Raw genomic sequence first — 17,759 nt, forward strand, 5'->3', positions numbered from 1 at the left:
CAAAAAGCATCTGATTCTGCGATCAGACAGATCTAGATTAGTTTGAAATATCACTATAATCCAATTATAATCTCTGCTAAGGGGTACCAACAAATCTGTACAGCCCATTTTAGAATATTTTTGGAGAATAAGCAATAATTTTTCTTTCCCCACACACACTGTTTCTGTGTTATTCTATGATCTACCAAAGCCATGCAGGTATTTCCCTTTCATCTCCTCCGCTTGTTCTCCCCTCTCTCCTCCCGGTTTCCCTGTTCTCTCCCTACATACTTCAACTGGCTCCCTTTGTGCCTGAGTTTTGTTTACCCTCCTTTAGGATGTAAGCTCGTTTGAGCAGGGCCCTCTTTCCTCCTGTCTCCATACCTGCTCTTCTGCTCCGTATTTACTGCATTAGCCTGCCTGGAGTTTCTGAAGTTTTGGTATTTTTTGTTTATTGTTCATTTACGTTTCACCCTGTATAGTCTACTGTTTGTGCTGTGTACGGCGCTGCGGAACTCTTGTGGCGCCAAACAAATAAAGGATAGTAATAATATACCAGTGTTCGCCCTCCCAAAAATTACCAGCCTGGTGGCATTAAGAAGTAGTCAGTTGGGGGCAGTGTATTGCTTTTGCAATAATAAAGAAAAACGTTGGAGGTTATTGCCCAAACCAGCCAGGACTGGTCTAACACATACTGCTGGCTGTAGTGCTCACATAGTGCCTGTTAAAACAAGAGAAACAATGGTTTATTATATTATAATGGAACTCTGTTGGGCTTCAAGAGCTAGGTGGCAAGTAAAAACAACCGGGCGGAGTACCCGGGAAATAGGCAATTTGCAGAACACTGTATACATGTATCTATGGCCACAGTGAATTAGATGGAGGCAAGAGAAGGGTCATTTTTATGTCCCCATTGTGAACTTGCATGGCATACAGGTTGGAACTAGACAATCATACATCTTGACAAGTGTTTTTTAAAAGGTAAAGCTCATGAGAAGTAACTGAACAGCAAACATTCAAACTGGCTGGATATAATGAAAAAGCTTCCATAATCGGTGATCCTGATGAAGCAGGCAGACTTTATTTTTCTGGAGGAGCAGTGTTATGTTGGTGCAGGGCAGTAATCTTGCAGTGCAGTGTGTGCACCCATGTCTTCTGACTGTGACCAGTGTTCTCCCCAGCACCTAGTTCTACGCAGTTGTTTTTACTTGCCAGCCGGCCCTTGGAGCCAAACAGAGTTTAATATAATGGAATAAACCATTGTTTCTCCTATTAGAAAAGGCAGTATGTGAGCACTACAGCCAGCAGTGTGTGTTAGGCCATTGACCACCAGTCTGACCAGTCCTGGCAAGTGTGGGAAATAACCTCCAACATTTTTCAATATTATTGCAAAGTATTACAACTGTCCCCACCTGGCTGCTTCTTAATGCCACCTGGCTGGCAAAATTTTCTGGGGAGAACACTGTTGGCACTTAATGGATGTTTGTACTGTTCACTCAGCTTTGGCTCAAGTAAATACTTTCTTCTTTGCTTGAGAGGAAAGTGGGTTTCCACCAGAATTTTTTTTAATATTTCCCATCTCCTACTTTTTCTCGTGGGTGGCCTGACCGAGCGTTTTCTCAAGGTGCAGGTTTATGCTCTTTACTTTTTTCTTTTTTTTTCTTCCAATCTTACTGCGCTACCTTTTTTGCAAGGAACAGGCCTTGGTAGGTTGCTCTATGTTCTGAAGGTTTTTCAGGGTGTTTCCTTTGAAACCCCTTAGATCAGTTCCCCTGTGCTTCCTGTCTTGAAAGAGGACTTTTCTCCTGGCCTTCATCTCTTCTAGGCATGACTCTGAGCTGTTTTAACACTGGTTCCTATATTTCGTTTTCTGTAAAGAGAAGGCAGCTCTTCACATGGTGCAATCTGAGATAGTTGTGTTTTGTTGTGCCTGCATTCTCAGTTGGTGCACTTCCTATGTTTAAGTGGAACCATAATGTTGTAGCACTAGTGTTTTTAGAGAAATGTGCGATATCCGTAAGTTATTTCATCTTGAAGAAGATTTTTACAAGTAAACACTTTTATTAATACTCTTTAGTTGGTATTTCAACCATCCATTAAGGGCAGCAAACAATCTTTGTGTCACTGTTTACTAACATTAGAGTTTGAGTGTGATTTTTCATAAAGAGACCTCAAACAATGAACCTTGTCTCAAAGTAGTGGAGGTAGATTTCAGCCATCTATAGTTAATCATGATAAAAATGGTCTAATTCAGTGTTTTACTGTACAAACCTGTTTTCCACTTCCTTCGTTCTCCAAGTTTGTACAGAGACTTGTAAAATGCATAGGATAATGAGCTGCATGTGTCTTTGTTTTCTGTTTCTGTCTGAGATGGTACTTATATTTTTCTTTTTTTATATACAGGACGAGCTAACTGCTCTAAACGTAAAACAAGGATTCAATAACCAGCCAGCTGTATCAGGAGATGAACATGGCAGCGCTAAGAATGTCAATTTTAACCCAGCCAAGGTAAGCATTTATTTTGAAATCGGCCATCATTGGTTCTCACCCTCCATTTCCATCCTGATGTCCTCACATTCTCAATCTCTTTTCTTAGATCAGCTCTAATTTTAGTAATATCATGGCGGAAAAGTTGCGGTGCAATACTCTGCCAGACACTGGTCGAAGGAAGCCGCAAGTTAACCAGAAGGACAACTTTTGGCTGGTAACTGCTCGCTCCCAGAGCGCCATTAATAACTGGTTCACAGACCTTGCAGGAACCAAACCTCTGACACATCTTGGCAAGAAGGCGAGTGCTACAGCTTTGTAATCATTTTTATATATACAGTAAATGCACAGAGGTTTTTCACAAGATTCAGTTTAATGAAAATGAGTTTTTATTTGGGATCCAATCTTTGTATCGCTATGATCCATAACACATACTCAATTTTGACATGTTTCATTTTTGTTGTGGACAGGTTCCTATTTTTGGGAAGAAGGAGGAGGTGTTTGGTTTCCTGGCTCGTTATTCTGTGCCAGTTATGCGGGCAGCCTGGCTCATTAAGATGACTTGTGCCTATTATGCAGCAATTACAGAAACCAAAGTGAAAAAGAGACATGTCATGGATCCCTTCATAGGTAACATGGTGTTTCTAGTACTCCTGGTGACTGAGCTACACAGTGTAAGTATGCTGTTGAGTTACTTTCTCCTTTTGTCTGACCTTTGCAGAGTGGACACAGATCATCACTCGCTACTTATGGGAACAGCTGCAGAAGATTGCTGAGTATTACCGGCAGATGACTGGGGGTTGCGGGCCTTCTCCTGGGCCTGTGCCTCCAGAGGTGGAACTAGCACTAAAACAGTGGGAATATAATGAGAAATTAGCCATGTTTATGTTCCAGGTAAGCGTTCTGTGTGGAAGCTTAGAATCTTGAAGCCAAGAAAATGAAGGTCTTAAGTATTAAACTATGAAAATAATTTAAGTTTTAGATCTATGTAATAGTCAGTTAATTAAACTAGTGTATACCTAAAATGTTGGCTGGGGTATTGTGATTTATTTCCTGTTTTCTAATAGTTATCCACTACTCCACTCCAAGGAATTATTCAGTAAAATGGCTTCTCTAATATAAAGAGACAAATATAAACATCACTCAGAATTACTTACTAGAAGTAATGTATAATGAAATCACATTCTCTCTGTGGGGTATAGATGCAGGTGTGATCAGCTTTAGCACTTTAAATAATTCTTCAATGGATGAACTTCCTTCCCCTCTATCTACCTGTAATGACCAAAGAACACCCATTGTAGATTAAGTGCCTGTAGGAGCAGGCACGTTTTTCAGGGGCAAATCCCTCTGGTATACAGCGCACTTCCAACAAAAGACTGGGTTAGCTACTCTCCAGAGGGGACCTGGTCACTGCTTACACAGGCAGGGATGGAGGATGCCGGTACCCACCACACTCTGGAGGGAGCATTGAGGAGGAACAAGGCACTGGTCAGGTTATGATAAGGCTCACATCACCTCGGAGGGGAGAGCTTTTTTCCTCTCTCTTTTTAATAAAGCAGCAGTGTCTGCCATTATGGCAGGATTTACAATGGTGCAGTCCAAAAGCTTCATCACAGGCACATCAGGAAGAGGTCCTAGTACCTCCTCTTTTAGCGGGCTTCCATCTTTGGCAAGCTCGTCATGAACATGACAGAAGAGTCACAGGGAGATCCAAGCTGCACAGCACATCTGTCAGTGAAGCCTGGGCTGTCACCTCTCCCTCTTCTACAAACTCTGTATTCTTTATGGGTTATTTGGTTCTTGTGCGCAGCTTATTACATGTAACACTGCAAAACCTGCAATAGAAGGAATCTGAGTACACTCTCTGATTCAGACCTGGTGGATTATTTTCATTATTACTATTATGGTATTCTTTTGGGAGTGTGCAATTCTGTTATCAAAAACGTTGATATATTCATAATACTCACATCATAGCCGTTTGTCTACTTATATATTTGCCCCTCACAGTTTAAGTCAGCATGTGGTAGCTTACTCTGTATAACATAGCTACATACTAATTTTTATACTACGGTTTAGTTTTACTGTCTGTATTGGTATTAACATGTACTATTGTTCCCTGTCTGACTTTAGTATGCGTGGGAAGGTGAGCGGTGGCAAAGATTGTAATACTAAATTCCAGTGTGCACAGTCTGACCCATGGACTTTGTGTCCGACGTGTGAGGCGGAGGCTCATCTCCCATTCTTGCTTGGGGGGAGGGGGAGGGGGTGGGTGCCTAACGAAATGGGAGATCCAGTTTGGGCATGGTTCAGGCTATCAGAATTGAACCAAGAAATTTCCAGACCCTGTCTCTTCTGCTCCTCTTTCTCCGTCAGAGGAGCTCCACTGTTCCCAACTCCCCTATTCGGGACATCTTTCTTCATGCGTCAGAAGAAGGTGTTGTTCACTTTCCCATTTTCTTCCCAATTAGAGATTTCAGGTATCCTTCGACTTTAGTAACTGTGCCCTGTTCCTAGTGTGGGGACACAAAAGTGGGAATCTCCTCCCAAGGTTGATGTGCCTGTAGTGAGCTTATCCAGGTCCACCATGATCCTTGTTCTAGGAACAGCTACCATTAAAGACAGCACAGACTACTGTCTTTAAGGGTAGCTGTTCCTGGAAGACACACAGGGGTATATTTACTAAGCTGCGGGTTTGAAAAAGTGGGGATGTTGCCTATAGCAACCAATCAGATTCTAGCTTTCATTTATTTAGTACCTTCTACAAAGTGATAGCTAGAATCTGATTCCTATTCAGGTGGAATATGTGTTTGAGCACAGGTGCAGGGACTTTGCTCAGACACACTCTAGTCTCAGCAAGGCTGGGAAATGGTGAACTAACCAACTGGCAGAGGAACTACAGTCAGGCAGACCCAGATCCAAGTTGCTTTTACCCTTGGAGCACATCTGAGATTTGGCAGACTACGTAGGAGCAGCCTCCTTTCATGCCGGCCTGCTTGAGAACAGATTCTTGTCCTCGGCAGTGGCTGGCCCACTGCTCTCTCTTGTTGCGAGCTTGGCATTCCGCCTACCGGCAAATACCAATCTGAGAGGGATACCAGTGTCCTCGGGTTCGCTATGCACTTCCAGCATAGCAGCCCTTACAGTTTGTGGATTTAAAATACTTGTCCTGGAAGACTACTTTCCTTTCGGCAATCTCACAGGGTCTCGAAATTGGGGGTCTTGTCTTGCGCTTCTCTCATCCTGGTGTTCCATGTGGATGGGGTGGTGCTTATGACAAACCCTTTTTTCGAACTGAAGGTAGTTTACATATTCCACCTGAATAGGAAATTGTGGTCCCATTTTTCTTCGGAGTAGGTCCGAGGCTGAGGATGGCTCGTTGACGAGCTGGACCTGGTGCAAGCCTTGCAGATCTACATTCAGAGGACAAAAGAGATGTACCGCTTGGGTAATCTCTTGGATCTGTATGATGTGCACAAGAGAGGCTGGCCTGCCTCTAAACAAACTAACTATCGCCAGGTGGATTAAGTCAGTACACCAGTGCGGGTCAGCCTGTTCTGTACTGAATGAATACTCATTCTACCCGCTCTGTGGGTACCTCCTGAGTCTCGTGGCTGGTTGCTTCCACTGAACAGCTGTGCGGGGCTGCCATGTGGTCATCGGTGCACAGTTGTGTGGCACTTTTTTGTGTCAAGATGCGTCTTTTGGTCGTAAAGTACTGAGCACTGCAAAGTAGCATTCTGGCCCTTAGGGGCAGTTTGGGATGGTATTCTAGAGTCTCCCTTAGGATGTCCGAGAAAATTGGAATTTTGGTACATGCTTTTCTCTTAATCTATGGTGGACACTGGATGCCCTCCAATGTTGTCTTTTTTTGTTTGCCTGTTCTTCATGTTTGAGTTCAGGTTGTGTATAGAACAGTTCTCTCTTTTTCTATTGGATGTTTCACTCACTCGTTGGGCTCCTTTCTTGAGTGCTATGTTAATTAAGCTCCTCCATTGAAGAATTATTTAAAGTGCCAGAGCTCCTCACACCTGCGTCTATAACACATGGTATGCCATGTTCACCATGGATTAGGAGAAAAGGGTTTTACGCAAGTACCCAAAATCCTATTTTTGATTTTAAGTAATCAAAAAGCATGAAAGTAATCAATCGGCACACTTGTTTGAAATATGATCCCACAGCACTTAGTCATAATTGAATGGAAAAATCCTGTTTTTGGTCGAAGACTAGTAAAATAATCTTATGATTAAAACTGGGGGTCTGAAACCAGTCAAGTGGTCCTATTGGTTACATCAATGTTTTAATCCTTTAAAAATGTTATTTTATTAAATGTTGTGATTCTGGGTGTAGACCATAATTATTTTCTGCTGTTTTAAAGGATGGAATGCTAGATCGACATGAGTTCCTTACTTGGGTCCTGGAATGTTTTGAAAAGATTCGACCGGGGGAAGATGAACTATTGAAACTGCTGCTTCCTCTCTTACTGCGTGTGAGCATGATGATAATGCAATGAATGTTCGTTATACAGCTATATGTCTTTCACTCATCTGGTTGTGTTTTTTCCACAGTATTCAGGTTCTTTAGTCCAGTCTGCATATCTGTCACGTCGTCTGGCGTATTTCTGCACAAGGCGCTTAGCACAGATGTTGGAAAGTAGTGGGGGCCATACAGGACATCTCCTTACAGCTCAGAATGGTACAGCTCTGCCTCCTGCGCCTGCACCTCCTCCACCCTCAGGATCTGCTTCATCTTCCCCCTTCAGTGACCTTCTTCAATGTCCCCAACATCGTCCTCTTGTGTTTGGGTTAAGCTGTATGCTGCAGGTAGTGTTTCTCTGGCTTGTATGTACATCGGGGCTCCACTCATTTATTTATTTTTTGTTTATATACCCAGTTGATAAGCTGACCAGCACACCATTAATTTTCAGCTGCCTTCTAATGAAAATAAAATGCACATATTAGGGAATATTCTACAAAAGTACCCAAACAATCTTTATCGACTGAATTAGAACAAACAGGGGTATGATTTTTCACATCCCCCCCCCCCCCCTCCCTTTCTATATTTGCCTCATTGCTGTCTGCCTCCCAAAGTCTTGTGAAGTCAGAGTTGTCTGGTTTTAGAAAAACCATAGAAACTGTTCAAATCATTGCATTTGAGCATGGTTCATAAATTGTGGCCAAACCACATATAAAATGTAGGCAAAATAAAGCAATCATAGGGAATGTGTTGTCAAACAAGCAGGAGAATTAATAAAAGGAGCAATATTCCCTTAATAAACGTAAAATCTTCCCTGCAGCATTATGTTATAATTGTTTTAATGCAATTTTCTCTTTCCTACTATTGGGGGACACTGCGAGACATTGGGGTATACTAGGTGGGACTAGGAGTTTCGCCACATATTAACTTCTTTGTTCCTTACACTCCTCCCCTACTATGCCCCTCCTCTCCAGCTCAGACCTCAGTGCCTAGGAGAGGTCACTTTGGTATAGGCTCCTGCCTATACTTTAATTAGATCTAGGTTTTCATATTCTTATTTTTTTTTACTTTCCTGTGCAGGTGCAGCGCAGGGATCGACCTCAAGACCCAGAGGAGTGAACAGCCTGTCGGCTTCCTTCACTCTGGGTCCCTGCGCAAGGTAAGACGTAGCCTGGCTCACTTGCCTAGCACCATTACCGGCAGTCCTCTAGAAACGAGCAGTTGGGCCGCAAAATATAAGTCTGCCATGCAGGCAGCAGTTACTCGCAGCCAGCACTGCCATTAGGATGGCCTTATAGACTGCTGAGGTCACAATCTTTAGTACGGGCTGGAGTGAAGCTGCAATAGCCTCTCCTCTCTGCCCGACGAACATGCCAGCAAGTTCACCCCCGTCCCCCTAGACAACGAGCAGGGCGGACAGGGAAGCGATTGCACTCCAAAGGAGGTGATTAGCTCACTAATGCTCCCCGCAGCCTGGGCACCATTTACTTAAGGTGGAAGATGCACTCTAATAGCCGACAGCCATACTTTATGCGTGGTTCGGCGGTACATGGAGACGGCCATTTTAGGGGATGGATGGAGGGTGGAAAAAAATATATACTGTATATCTGAGGGGACCGCAGATGCCCAGCATATGTCTGACCTTTGGCAGAGAGCCAAATAAACTGTTATTACACTGAGCAGGTTCTCATCTCTTTTTCCTCTCCTGGCAGAGAAAATAGACCAGAAGGAACCCTTGAGGTTGACAACCTTGTGACTCGTCTATTCATTTATTCTGCTATTCCTACACATGACAGGCAGGTTTTCTCTGACAAAGTGTAATCTGGCCGCCACTCAGCTTAAGTGACGGCTGGCAGTTTGTTTACACCCAACAGGGTCATAGCTAGGTTCTGAAAAATTCAGCCATGGTCAGAGCAGTTAGCCATAGGTATTCATAGTTTCCATGAACGGAGCTTCTCACTATTGCAGAGTTACAGTGTAGTCTCCAGGAGCCACTGGAGGTTAGAGTACATCTCTTCCCGTGAGCTCCACCAGGCCACTTCAAGGGCCGTCTTAAACCCTTCGTCCCCTTTTTTTTCTGGGAGCGAGGTACACCATCACGTACTCACTTCTTGGCTCCCATAAGAGCATATTGTACCTGCACAGGGGCAGTTAGGGGAGGAACCTATATACCTGGTGGTATTCCTGAGGATTGGGGTATTTTATTCTAGCCTTCTCCTGGCCCACAGATGGATCATTTTGTTCTATCTAAGCTGGCTGGCCCTCAACAGGTCTGCGTTCTCTTGTTTCGGATGTAGTCACTACGCACAGTCATTGCAGGCAGTGAACAGAGAGAGTTTCTGACCTCAATATACATCATGTAGGTCTTTTTACATGTACCAGCCGGGAAGGGGGCATCAGTGTCTCTTTCGCTTTAGCAGTATAGAGATTTTGGTTCTGGCTCTGGATCCTCTTTTTTGTTAGTATGGACATTGCACCTTGTGGGTTTCTGAGGTAATGGCAGTCATGGCAGGGCTATGGCCCTCCCGCCAAGTCACGATAGTACCCAGTCTGGATGACCATTTTCCGAGGGTTCCGTCATCTCTCTCACAGACAAATCTCCTTCCGGTTCCTGGAAGCGCATGTCTGGGTGCAGAAACGACATATGTCCCCACTCAATCTGCCACAGCAGATACGGTTCTTTGACCTCATCTTGTATACTGGTTCCCATTTCAGCGCAGGAAAAGGATGCTCTTCGCGCGGAGAGAAATTTTCTCTTCTCAGTTGCTTAAGGCTTCTGGAAAGCAGGGTACCTACGCTCAAGGCAGTAATGCTTCTATGATCCTCTCGACACCTCCAGAAGGAAATTCTCCAGAAAGGTGCTGGTTCCCAGGTTATTGGACTTGCAAATCATTGCTCTGTCAAAACCCACACGTCTCTCTCTCACTGGTTAGGCAGACATTCAGGATTGAGGTCAGTCGTTCTTCAGGTCCTGGACCCAGGTCCTGACAGGCTACAGTCTGTTCGATGGAGGCGGACTTAAAAGGATCCTTAGGGTTTCAGGGTCTTTTCAGTCATCCCAGAAAAGACTGTACTTTCAAATCTGGTGCTCAGAGTGCACAGGATGTGGCGTCAGGACTGGCAGGTCCTAATAAGGAAACCTCTAGGCAATCAGTCAGATATTGCCACCGCTGTTGCATTCCTGTGTAGCACGAGGGAACACGCAGCCTAAGAGCAGTATAAGAGACTACCAGATTATGGCCCGAGCAGCGTGGCATATTCCCATACTTTTGACCATTTTCCGAACATGAATTAGTGGGATGCCGAGAGTCTAAGCAGGTAGGCAATTATCCAGGGGGAGTGGTCTCTTCACGGAGACGTCCTTTGCCCTCATTGTGGAGTGTTGAGGGCACTCCGGACTTAGTCCCCAGGACGTCCATGCTTGTTTCTCAGGTCACCCCCTTACTGCTCATAATCAGGAGACCATCATGTGGAATATTCTCATACCAGGATGTTTTCTAAAGCTTCGTTCTGGTGTACCTGTCTCTTCCACTTCCCAGGTTCCCATGGGTAAAAAGTTTCTATAGGAGTGTGGCTTCCAGCTATCCTGATTGCTCTTCATTTACCTCGCAGAGCAGGATCCTCAGACATTGGCAGCCAGTGGCGACACCTCCCGTCCGCCTCCCTCTGTGGCCAGATTTAAACGGTCGAGGGCCTCTTTCTGCCACTCTTAATATCGTCTAGCTTGGCGCTGTGGCGTTGGAGTTCTCCTTGCTTTGAAACAGTACAGCGTTTGGTGTGAATCCCAGGGTTTTCACACGTTCCATTGCTGGCTCCCTTAGTCGCTTTCTTTTGCAAGGTATGGAACTCCGCCTAGGTTCCCGCAGGGTGCAGCTCCCAGTGCTCTACATCAGTTTCAATGCCGGTTTCAAGGATCACAGTATCTTCTGTCTTGTCTTCAAGGGGTCTCTTCTACTTCAGTCCCCCTTTGGTTGGTCAGGTGAGGCCATTAAATCTAGTTTGGGTGATCACAGCGCTGGTTTTGGCCACTTTTGACTTGCTTACTATGGGATAATATGTTTATCCCAGGGTAGGAGTGTTCCCTTGCATATCGCCCCTGTTCGCAGGGGTTCAGTGGCGGGAGTGTGGATTGCACCCCCACATATTACCTTTCCAGAAGGATAGACAAGTGTGCCGCTCCGGCCAATATTGGTTGAGAGGAGAGTATCTGCGTGGCTCAGGAGCTTGGGGTCAGGCATTCTGTTATTCTTCCTCCTTTTCGTGACACACTCTTCCTTGGTTGGATGTGTGCTCTTTGATGCCAGTTTAACCGCTGAGTTAAATATGAGTCAAAATAAGTCGGGAGTGAGGTCAGTCATTCACCAGGGCCTGGACCCTGGTCATAACAGGCGCTAGTCTGTTAGGTGGAGGTGGATTAATAGGATCCTTTGGGTTCCACAGTCTTTTTAACCTCCCTAAAGAACTGTTATTTCAAATTTGGCGCTCACAGCTGCACAAAGTGTTGCGTCAGGCTCCGCTGTTCTTAATCAGAAGACCTCTAGACATTCTGTCAGATGCCACTTCTATTACATATCTGTACAATCAAGCGGGGAACACGTGGCCCTAGGGAAATGTGAGAGATGACCAGGTTATGGCCTGAGTCTAGGGCGTCCATACTCAATTTTCAGGTCACCCTTTACTGCTCCGAATTGTAAAACCCTCAGGTAAAATTTTTCCAATACCATTATTTCTCCCTGGATCTTCAGGCTGGTGTACTGGTCTCTTCCATATTCTCGTGAGCGTTAGAAAGTTTTTAAAGGGGCCAGCTTCCAGCTAAGCTGGTGAACCCTTGTTTGCCTTGCAGAACATGGTTCTCATACATTCGGCGGCTGGTGCTCACACCACCTTTCCGCCTTCCAATGCTGGCGGATCTTATAGTTCAGGGGCCTCTCCTGCCACTCTTTTGATCTTCTCTAGCTTGGTGTCATGGCGTTGGTGACTAGGGGCGTAGGCAAGAGATTCTTCGCAGAAAGCTGCTTGGTACTTTGAATACAGCCTGTGGAGCATCTTCTGCACTCATTCTCATTGGTCTGAAAATTGTACAGCATTTGGTGTGAATCACAAACACTAGTCCCTCTGCTGGCTCTCTAAGTTTTCTTTTGCTATCTGGCTCCAATATGAGACTCCACTTTGGTTCTCTCAAAGTGCATCCTCCAGTGCTCTCCATCTATCACTGGTTTACAGGATTATGGGATGTTGTCTTTTCTTCAGGTTCAGCCCCCCTTTGGTTGGTCAGGTGAAGCCATGGAATCTAGATCTCGTCATCAGAGCGCTTCCTTTGGCTTCCCTTGACCCTCTGATTTTGGGAAATTGTCATCCCAGGGTAGGGGTGCTCCCTTGGATATCTCCTTTGTTCGCAGGGTTCTGTGTCGGGACTGTGGATTGCACTCCCACATTTTACTTCTCCAAGAGGATAGAGCGGTGCGTCGCACCGGGTGTTATTGGTTCAGAGGATAGTGTCTGCATCTCACTTGACGCAAGGGTTTGTGCTTAAGAATTCTCTTATTCTTTCCCCCTTTTCGTGTGACACTCCTTGTAGGCTGGATGTAGTTTGTGCTCATGACCGCATCGTCTCATGGCTTTGCATCCGAGCGAAAACATTCTGCATTTAAAACTTTAATCAGTAACTTTCATACTTAAAATAAGCAAAATGTTGATGATTGCAAACATACAGAATTTCCAAGTAATATCAAGATCACTATAATTCTCAAATAAAATAAAAGTGAGGTAGGTGTATGTTGAACTAAACACTGCTTTAAAAATCTGGCAAATACTCAATGGGAGCAACTTAAATTTATAGTGCAATGCTATATTATTGTTTTCAACAGTTTAGTACAAAATACATTTGTTCCTCCTCCTCAGTCTCCTATTTTCAGATGGGAAGGCTTACTAATACACACAACACACTTCCCTCTCCTATAAGTAGGATTTTTCACATTTTGTTTTTGCAGAGCATCGTCCTTTGCTGTCCCAGTGCTCTTGTCTGGCATTACTCTTTGACTGATAACCGAATTAAGACTGGGTCACCCCTGGATCATCTTCCTATCGCTCCCTCTAGTCTTCCCATGCCGGGTGGCAATTCTACATTCACTCAGCAGGTTAGTGGGGCCAGGTTTTGAGTAAAGCGCTTTTCTTTGCAGATTAGTGTCTGTATTTAAGGCTATGTAATTGTCCTTTTACCCATTTCCCTTCAACTGCAGTATCCTATATTTGATTGTCTCTAGAACTCTGTGCCCATTTGATTAGCTATGCATTTCACAGGTACGTAGGAAACTGCGGGAAATGGAGCAGCAGATAAAGGAGCGGGGTCGAGCAGTAGAGGTCCGATGGTCATTTGATAAGTGTCAGGAAGCCACAGCAGGTAAACCTATGCTTCCTTTATGTACTATACTTATTCCTCTACTGTTTCTGTTTCTGTCATTATGACCCCTATCTCCTTCCAGGGTTTCCTATTGGACGAGTTCTTCATACTCTGGAGGTTCTGGATAGCCACAGCTTTGAGAAGTCTGACTTTAGTAACAACTTAGACTCTCTGTACAACCGTATTTTTGGACTGGGTCTTGGCAAAGATGGTCATGAGGTGATGGGGGAAATGGTTCTCACTCAATATTTCTATTTTCTTTATCTATTATGTTTTATCCTCTGTCTGCATCCTTTGCTGGTAAAATATTGTCTGTCTAATCTCTGGTGCCGTTTCCCTCCTAGATATCTCCAGATGATGATGCTGTGGTTGCACTACTTTGTGAGTGGGCAGTCAGTTGTAAACGTTACGGACACCACCGTGCATTAGTTGTGGCTAAATTACTAGAGAAGAGACAAATGGAGATTGAAGCTGAGGTTTGTATTACTCTTTGCCAATGCCTATGTCTCTCTTAATGTCTTCATCGTTTTTAAATAATCTTTCCCCTTTTCCTTTAGACATCTGAACTTTTATTCTGTGACATCATTGATCATTGTGTCTTTGTTCTTTGTCAGAGATGTGGAGATTCTGAGACAGTTGATGAAAAGGGATCTGTGTCTTCAGGGTCCTTGTCTGCACTTAGTTCACCCCCTGTTTTCCAAGATGTCCTGCTCCAGTTTCTTGATACACAAGCTCCAGTATTAAGTGAGTATGGGCTATGAAGGCAGGATTGCATTAAGTTGTGATGACTAAATAATTGTACTGTCTCTTTCATCTTATCTGGGGGACACTGCTACCATGGATTGTATGAGGGGAGCTAGGCGTTGTCATAGAATGTGATATTAGGGAGATTCAGGAACAGCGAGTATAAGCCCAACCCTAGGAGGCCAGATACTCAAATGCAGGTCACGTTTCCCCAGTCATGTCCTCAGCTAACCAGTTTTAATTAATGTTCTTAGGCATTGGGCATTTCAGGAGGTACTCACATTATGTGTATGGATCAAGCAGTACTTTTGTACACTTGATAGTAATGTGAGTTGAACACCTATGTGAAATTTGAACCTTTTTCAGTCTGGTAGAATTGCATTTGTTTGGGGTTTTTTTTGCTTATTTGCGTTCAGGTAGTTATGGTTGGCCAATCTTCACTGAATCTAGAAGACCTCCCAATCTGATAAGATTTTTCTAGCTATGCCACATTCACATAGAGTAGTATGTGAGTGAGTGATGCCACTAAGGTGCGCTTTGTTTTAGTGGCTGTCGATACACAATGCACTTGGCTGTAAACCTAGATATGGTAATACTGCATTCATCACCATGCAGTCTTCATGGAGTCCCATATGTCCTGTAACTTGAAGTATTACAGTTTTGGACTATAGATAGTCAGGAAATGTCGACTGTAAGAGCAAGAACACAAAAAGGGATAATATTGTAAAAGTGTTTGCGTGGGTTTCCTCCCACACCCCAATAACATACTAGTAGGTTAATTGGCTGCTATTAAATTGACCTTAGTGTGTGTGTGTGTGTGTGTGTGTGTGTGTGTGTGTGTGTGTGTTAGGGAATTGAGACTGTAAGCTCCAATGGGGCAGGGACTGATGTGAGTTCTCTGTGCAGAGCTGTGGAATTAGTGGCGCTATATAAATAACTGATGATCAAGTACAGCAGTGAGTATAAGAGTATGAATAAAGTAAGAATAACAACAAAAAAAAGCCCCATTGGAGCTTACAGTCTAAATGTCCTAGCCCACACACAGACACTAGGGGCCGTGTAGTCCACACCCAACAAACCAGCAAGTAGGGTTCTGTTACAGTTGTAATGGTAGTTATGGCTTTGAGTGGGAATGCTAAAGTGATCTCTTTGTAGTGAGATGCTAAACTAGTATCTCATCTAGAGATCACATCACAACCTAAAAGAAAGACTGAATTTGCTAAGGAGATGAATACTTTTTTCTGATGACACACAAATGTCACAGATTTTCGAAGCACAGTATATATTGCTAGGCCCAAACAAAACCAATCTGAGCTGGAATTAACGTCTGGAAAACAATTGCCATCCATATAGATATAGGACAGGGATAATTTTAGATGTAGTGGTTCAAACGCGTTACCTTAGAATTGGCTTTTATGCATTGATTAAGAAACATGGTACCCATAAAGACAGGCAAGACTCCTGAAAGTGCTTGTTATTCATTTTGGATCTCAAATGAAAAAAAATAAAATTCGAGTTGCTGTGAGGCAGCAATTCTAACAATTGTGCCACTGTGCTAAATAGAATATAAACATACTGTAGATTGCAGAGAACAAGTAATAGAAAGAAGATAATAAAACGGTCTATAGTGGTCTGCGCAGAAGTAGTTTTAAATGTGTTTCTCAACTGAGACTTGTGACTCCCTCAGTGGGTTCTTTTGCAGGAAACTTACCACAAATACACACAACATGATGATCTCCTTTTGCTAATTTTTTTTTTTTGTAATCAATAGCTTACATTTAAATTGAATAAAATTTGTTTTCAAATTTAGTTTTATTATTTTACTATATAGTATAGTGTCCTACACACTGCTGCATGTGTCCCTTAACCCATTTGGAATGGGTAGGAGAATGTTATTTGAAAAGTGCCCTTTTGGTACATAGAGCTTACTCTTCATTCCACATCATGTACTTCATTTGTTTCCTCTCGCAGCTGACCCAGCAAATGAGGGAGAACGTGTTGAGTTCTTTAATCTGGTGCTGCTATTCTGTGAGTTGATCCGGCATGATGTGTTCTCACACAACATGTATATGTGTACTCTGATATCAAGAGGTGACTTAGGACTGGACGCACATGCACCCCGACCTCGTTCACCGTATGAGGACCCATCAGATGACACTGACCGCAAGGAGGTGGAGGCCAATAATAGTATAAAGTTAGAGGTGAGTTAAATAGAAAGAAAAGTCCGTATGATGAGAGTAAAAATAATAGAATGAGAGATTATTTGTGGTTGATTTTCCAGAGGGAGAGGACATTTTAATTACAATTTTTAAAGGAATTTTAGCTTAAGTTTTGTAAAATACATGTGCATATGGATACTTACTATAATAATGAACACTAATTCCTCTGATTGTACAGTGTAAATAACATCTAATAACCTGACTGTGTTGACCACTGTGAAAGTGGCATACAAACACAGTGCAGTTACAAATGTGTGCAAACAGAAATGTTATATCTGTGAAACTTTTTACGAAAATGTATTGCCTCCTCTTCAATGTTTTTACAGTACACTGCAGAATTGAACATAAAACATAATATTGTGTTTTGTTTTTTTTTTTGTTTTTTTTTCTTCTTACCTGTGCCACATCTTTTTTCTTTTCAGGAACCGGCACTCTCAGAAAGTATGGATCTTGACCACAGTTCAGGGGCTTTATTTGATGACATGGAGAAGAGCGAATTCCCAGTAAATTTATGATATATTGCATATGCCTCTCTTACTGAATTTCTTACCATTTCTTGAGTGTGCTCCCAGAGTCTCAATTTCAAGCTGTACTATTGGGGAAAATAGTTCTAGATAAGATAAGCAATGCTTGCATTTTTTTTTCTCTGAAGCATAACTATTTTAGGATGATATGTCACTAAATGAAGCAAGAACACCTAGGGCTAGATTTACTAAGCTGCGGGTTTCAAAAAGTGGGGATGTTGCCTATAGCAAGCAATCAGATTCTAGCTTTCATTTATTTAGTGCATTTTACAAAATGACAGCTAGAATCTGATTGGGACACTGCTTTACCATGGGGTTGTGGAGGGGAGCTGGGAGTTGGCACCTAACTAGTTAACTTTAGTGCTGCTGATAGACCCCTCCCCTCTACAATCCCCCTGCCTCTTCCTGTACAATCCAGTTTTTTTAGGTGCCCTGGAGTTGGGCAGCCTTTTTGATTAGTGCTTAGTTTAATGTTAAGAAATTTTTCTTTTTTTCTTTTACTTTTTACCTTTTTTCAGGTGGCAGCGCTGGAGTGTGTTCTAATATAGAGAACACACTCACAGCTTGGCAGCGCAGGCATTCCCCTGTCAGCAGAGAGCCAGCGGTTCTCACTGACAGGGACTGAAGTACAAAGTGCCTGATTGAAGGGAGTGACAAGCGGTCTCATGGACCGCTGCACTCCCATAGCCTCCCCGTTAACCGGCGCTGCCATTACAGGCATAGAGCGCCGGTTATCGGATAATGAAAATGGCGGCGGCCATCTTGGATTTCGGCAGCAGCGCCGAGGAGAAGGGGGCTAAACCTGGATTCCCCCCTCAGACATAGGAGGGGGGCGTCGGAAAGTACCACTGCGGAGACCTCTGTCCTGGGAAGAGGAACTAATAGAGGTCTCCACAAATCTGCCACCAAAAGCCGTTTTTTCCTATAGATTTT

General features: G+C 43.5%; 1 protein-coding gene across 4 annotated transcripts in view; it reads left to right on the forward strand.

Moving 5' to 3' along the window:
* Positions 1-17,759, forward strand: part of MED12 (mediator complex subunit 12) — a 63,175-nt gene that overhangs the window by 8,406 nt on the left and 37,010 nt on the right. For all 4 annotated transcript variants that reach the window (XM_075184472.1, XM_075184473.1, XM_075184474.1 and 1 more), the window contains exons 2-14: positions 2,383-2,487; positions 2,576-2,767; positions 2,937-3,096; positions 3,188-3,360; positions 6,842-6,952; positions 7,032-7,286; positions 12,930-13,076; positions 13,240-13,339; positions 13,422-13,558; positions 13,684-13,815; positions 13,954-14,083; positions 16,055-16,284; positions 16,725-16,805. In XM_075184472.1, the coding sequence (XP_075040573.1) occupies positions 2,383-2,487; positions 2,576-2,767; positions 2,937-3,096; positions 3,188-3,360; positions 6,842-6,952; positions 7,032-7,286; positions 12,930-13,076; positions 13,240-13,339; positions 13,422-13,558; positions 13,684-13,815; positions 13,954-14,083; positions 16,055-16,284; positions 16,725-16,805 (1,953 nt within the window). The remainder of the gene's footprint in view (positions 1-2,382; positions 2,488-2,575; positions 2,768-2,936; positions 3,097-3,187; positions 3,361-6,841; positions 6,953-7,031; positions 7,287-12,929; positions 13,077-13,239; positions 13,340-13,421; positions 13,559-13,683; positions 13,816-13,953; positions 14,084-16,054; positions 16,285-16,724; positions 16,806-17,759) is intronic.

Source organism: Mixophyes fleayi, chromosome 9 (assembly GCF_038048845.1).
Source record: "Mixophyes fleayi isolate aMixFle1 chromosome 9, aMixFle1.hap1, whole genome shotgun sequence".
NCBI lineage: Eukaryota > Metazoa > Chordata > Amphibia > Anura > Limnodynastidae > Mixophyes > Mixophyes fleayi.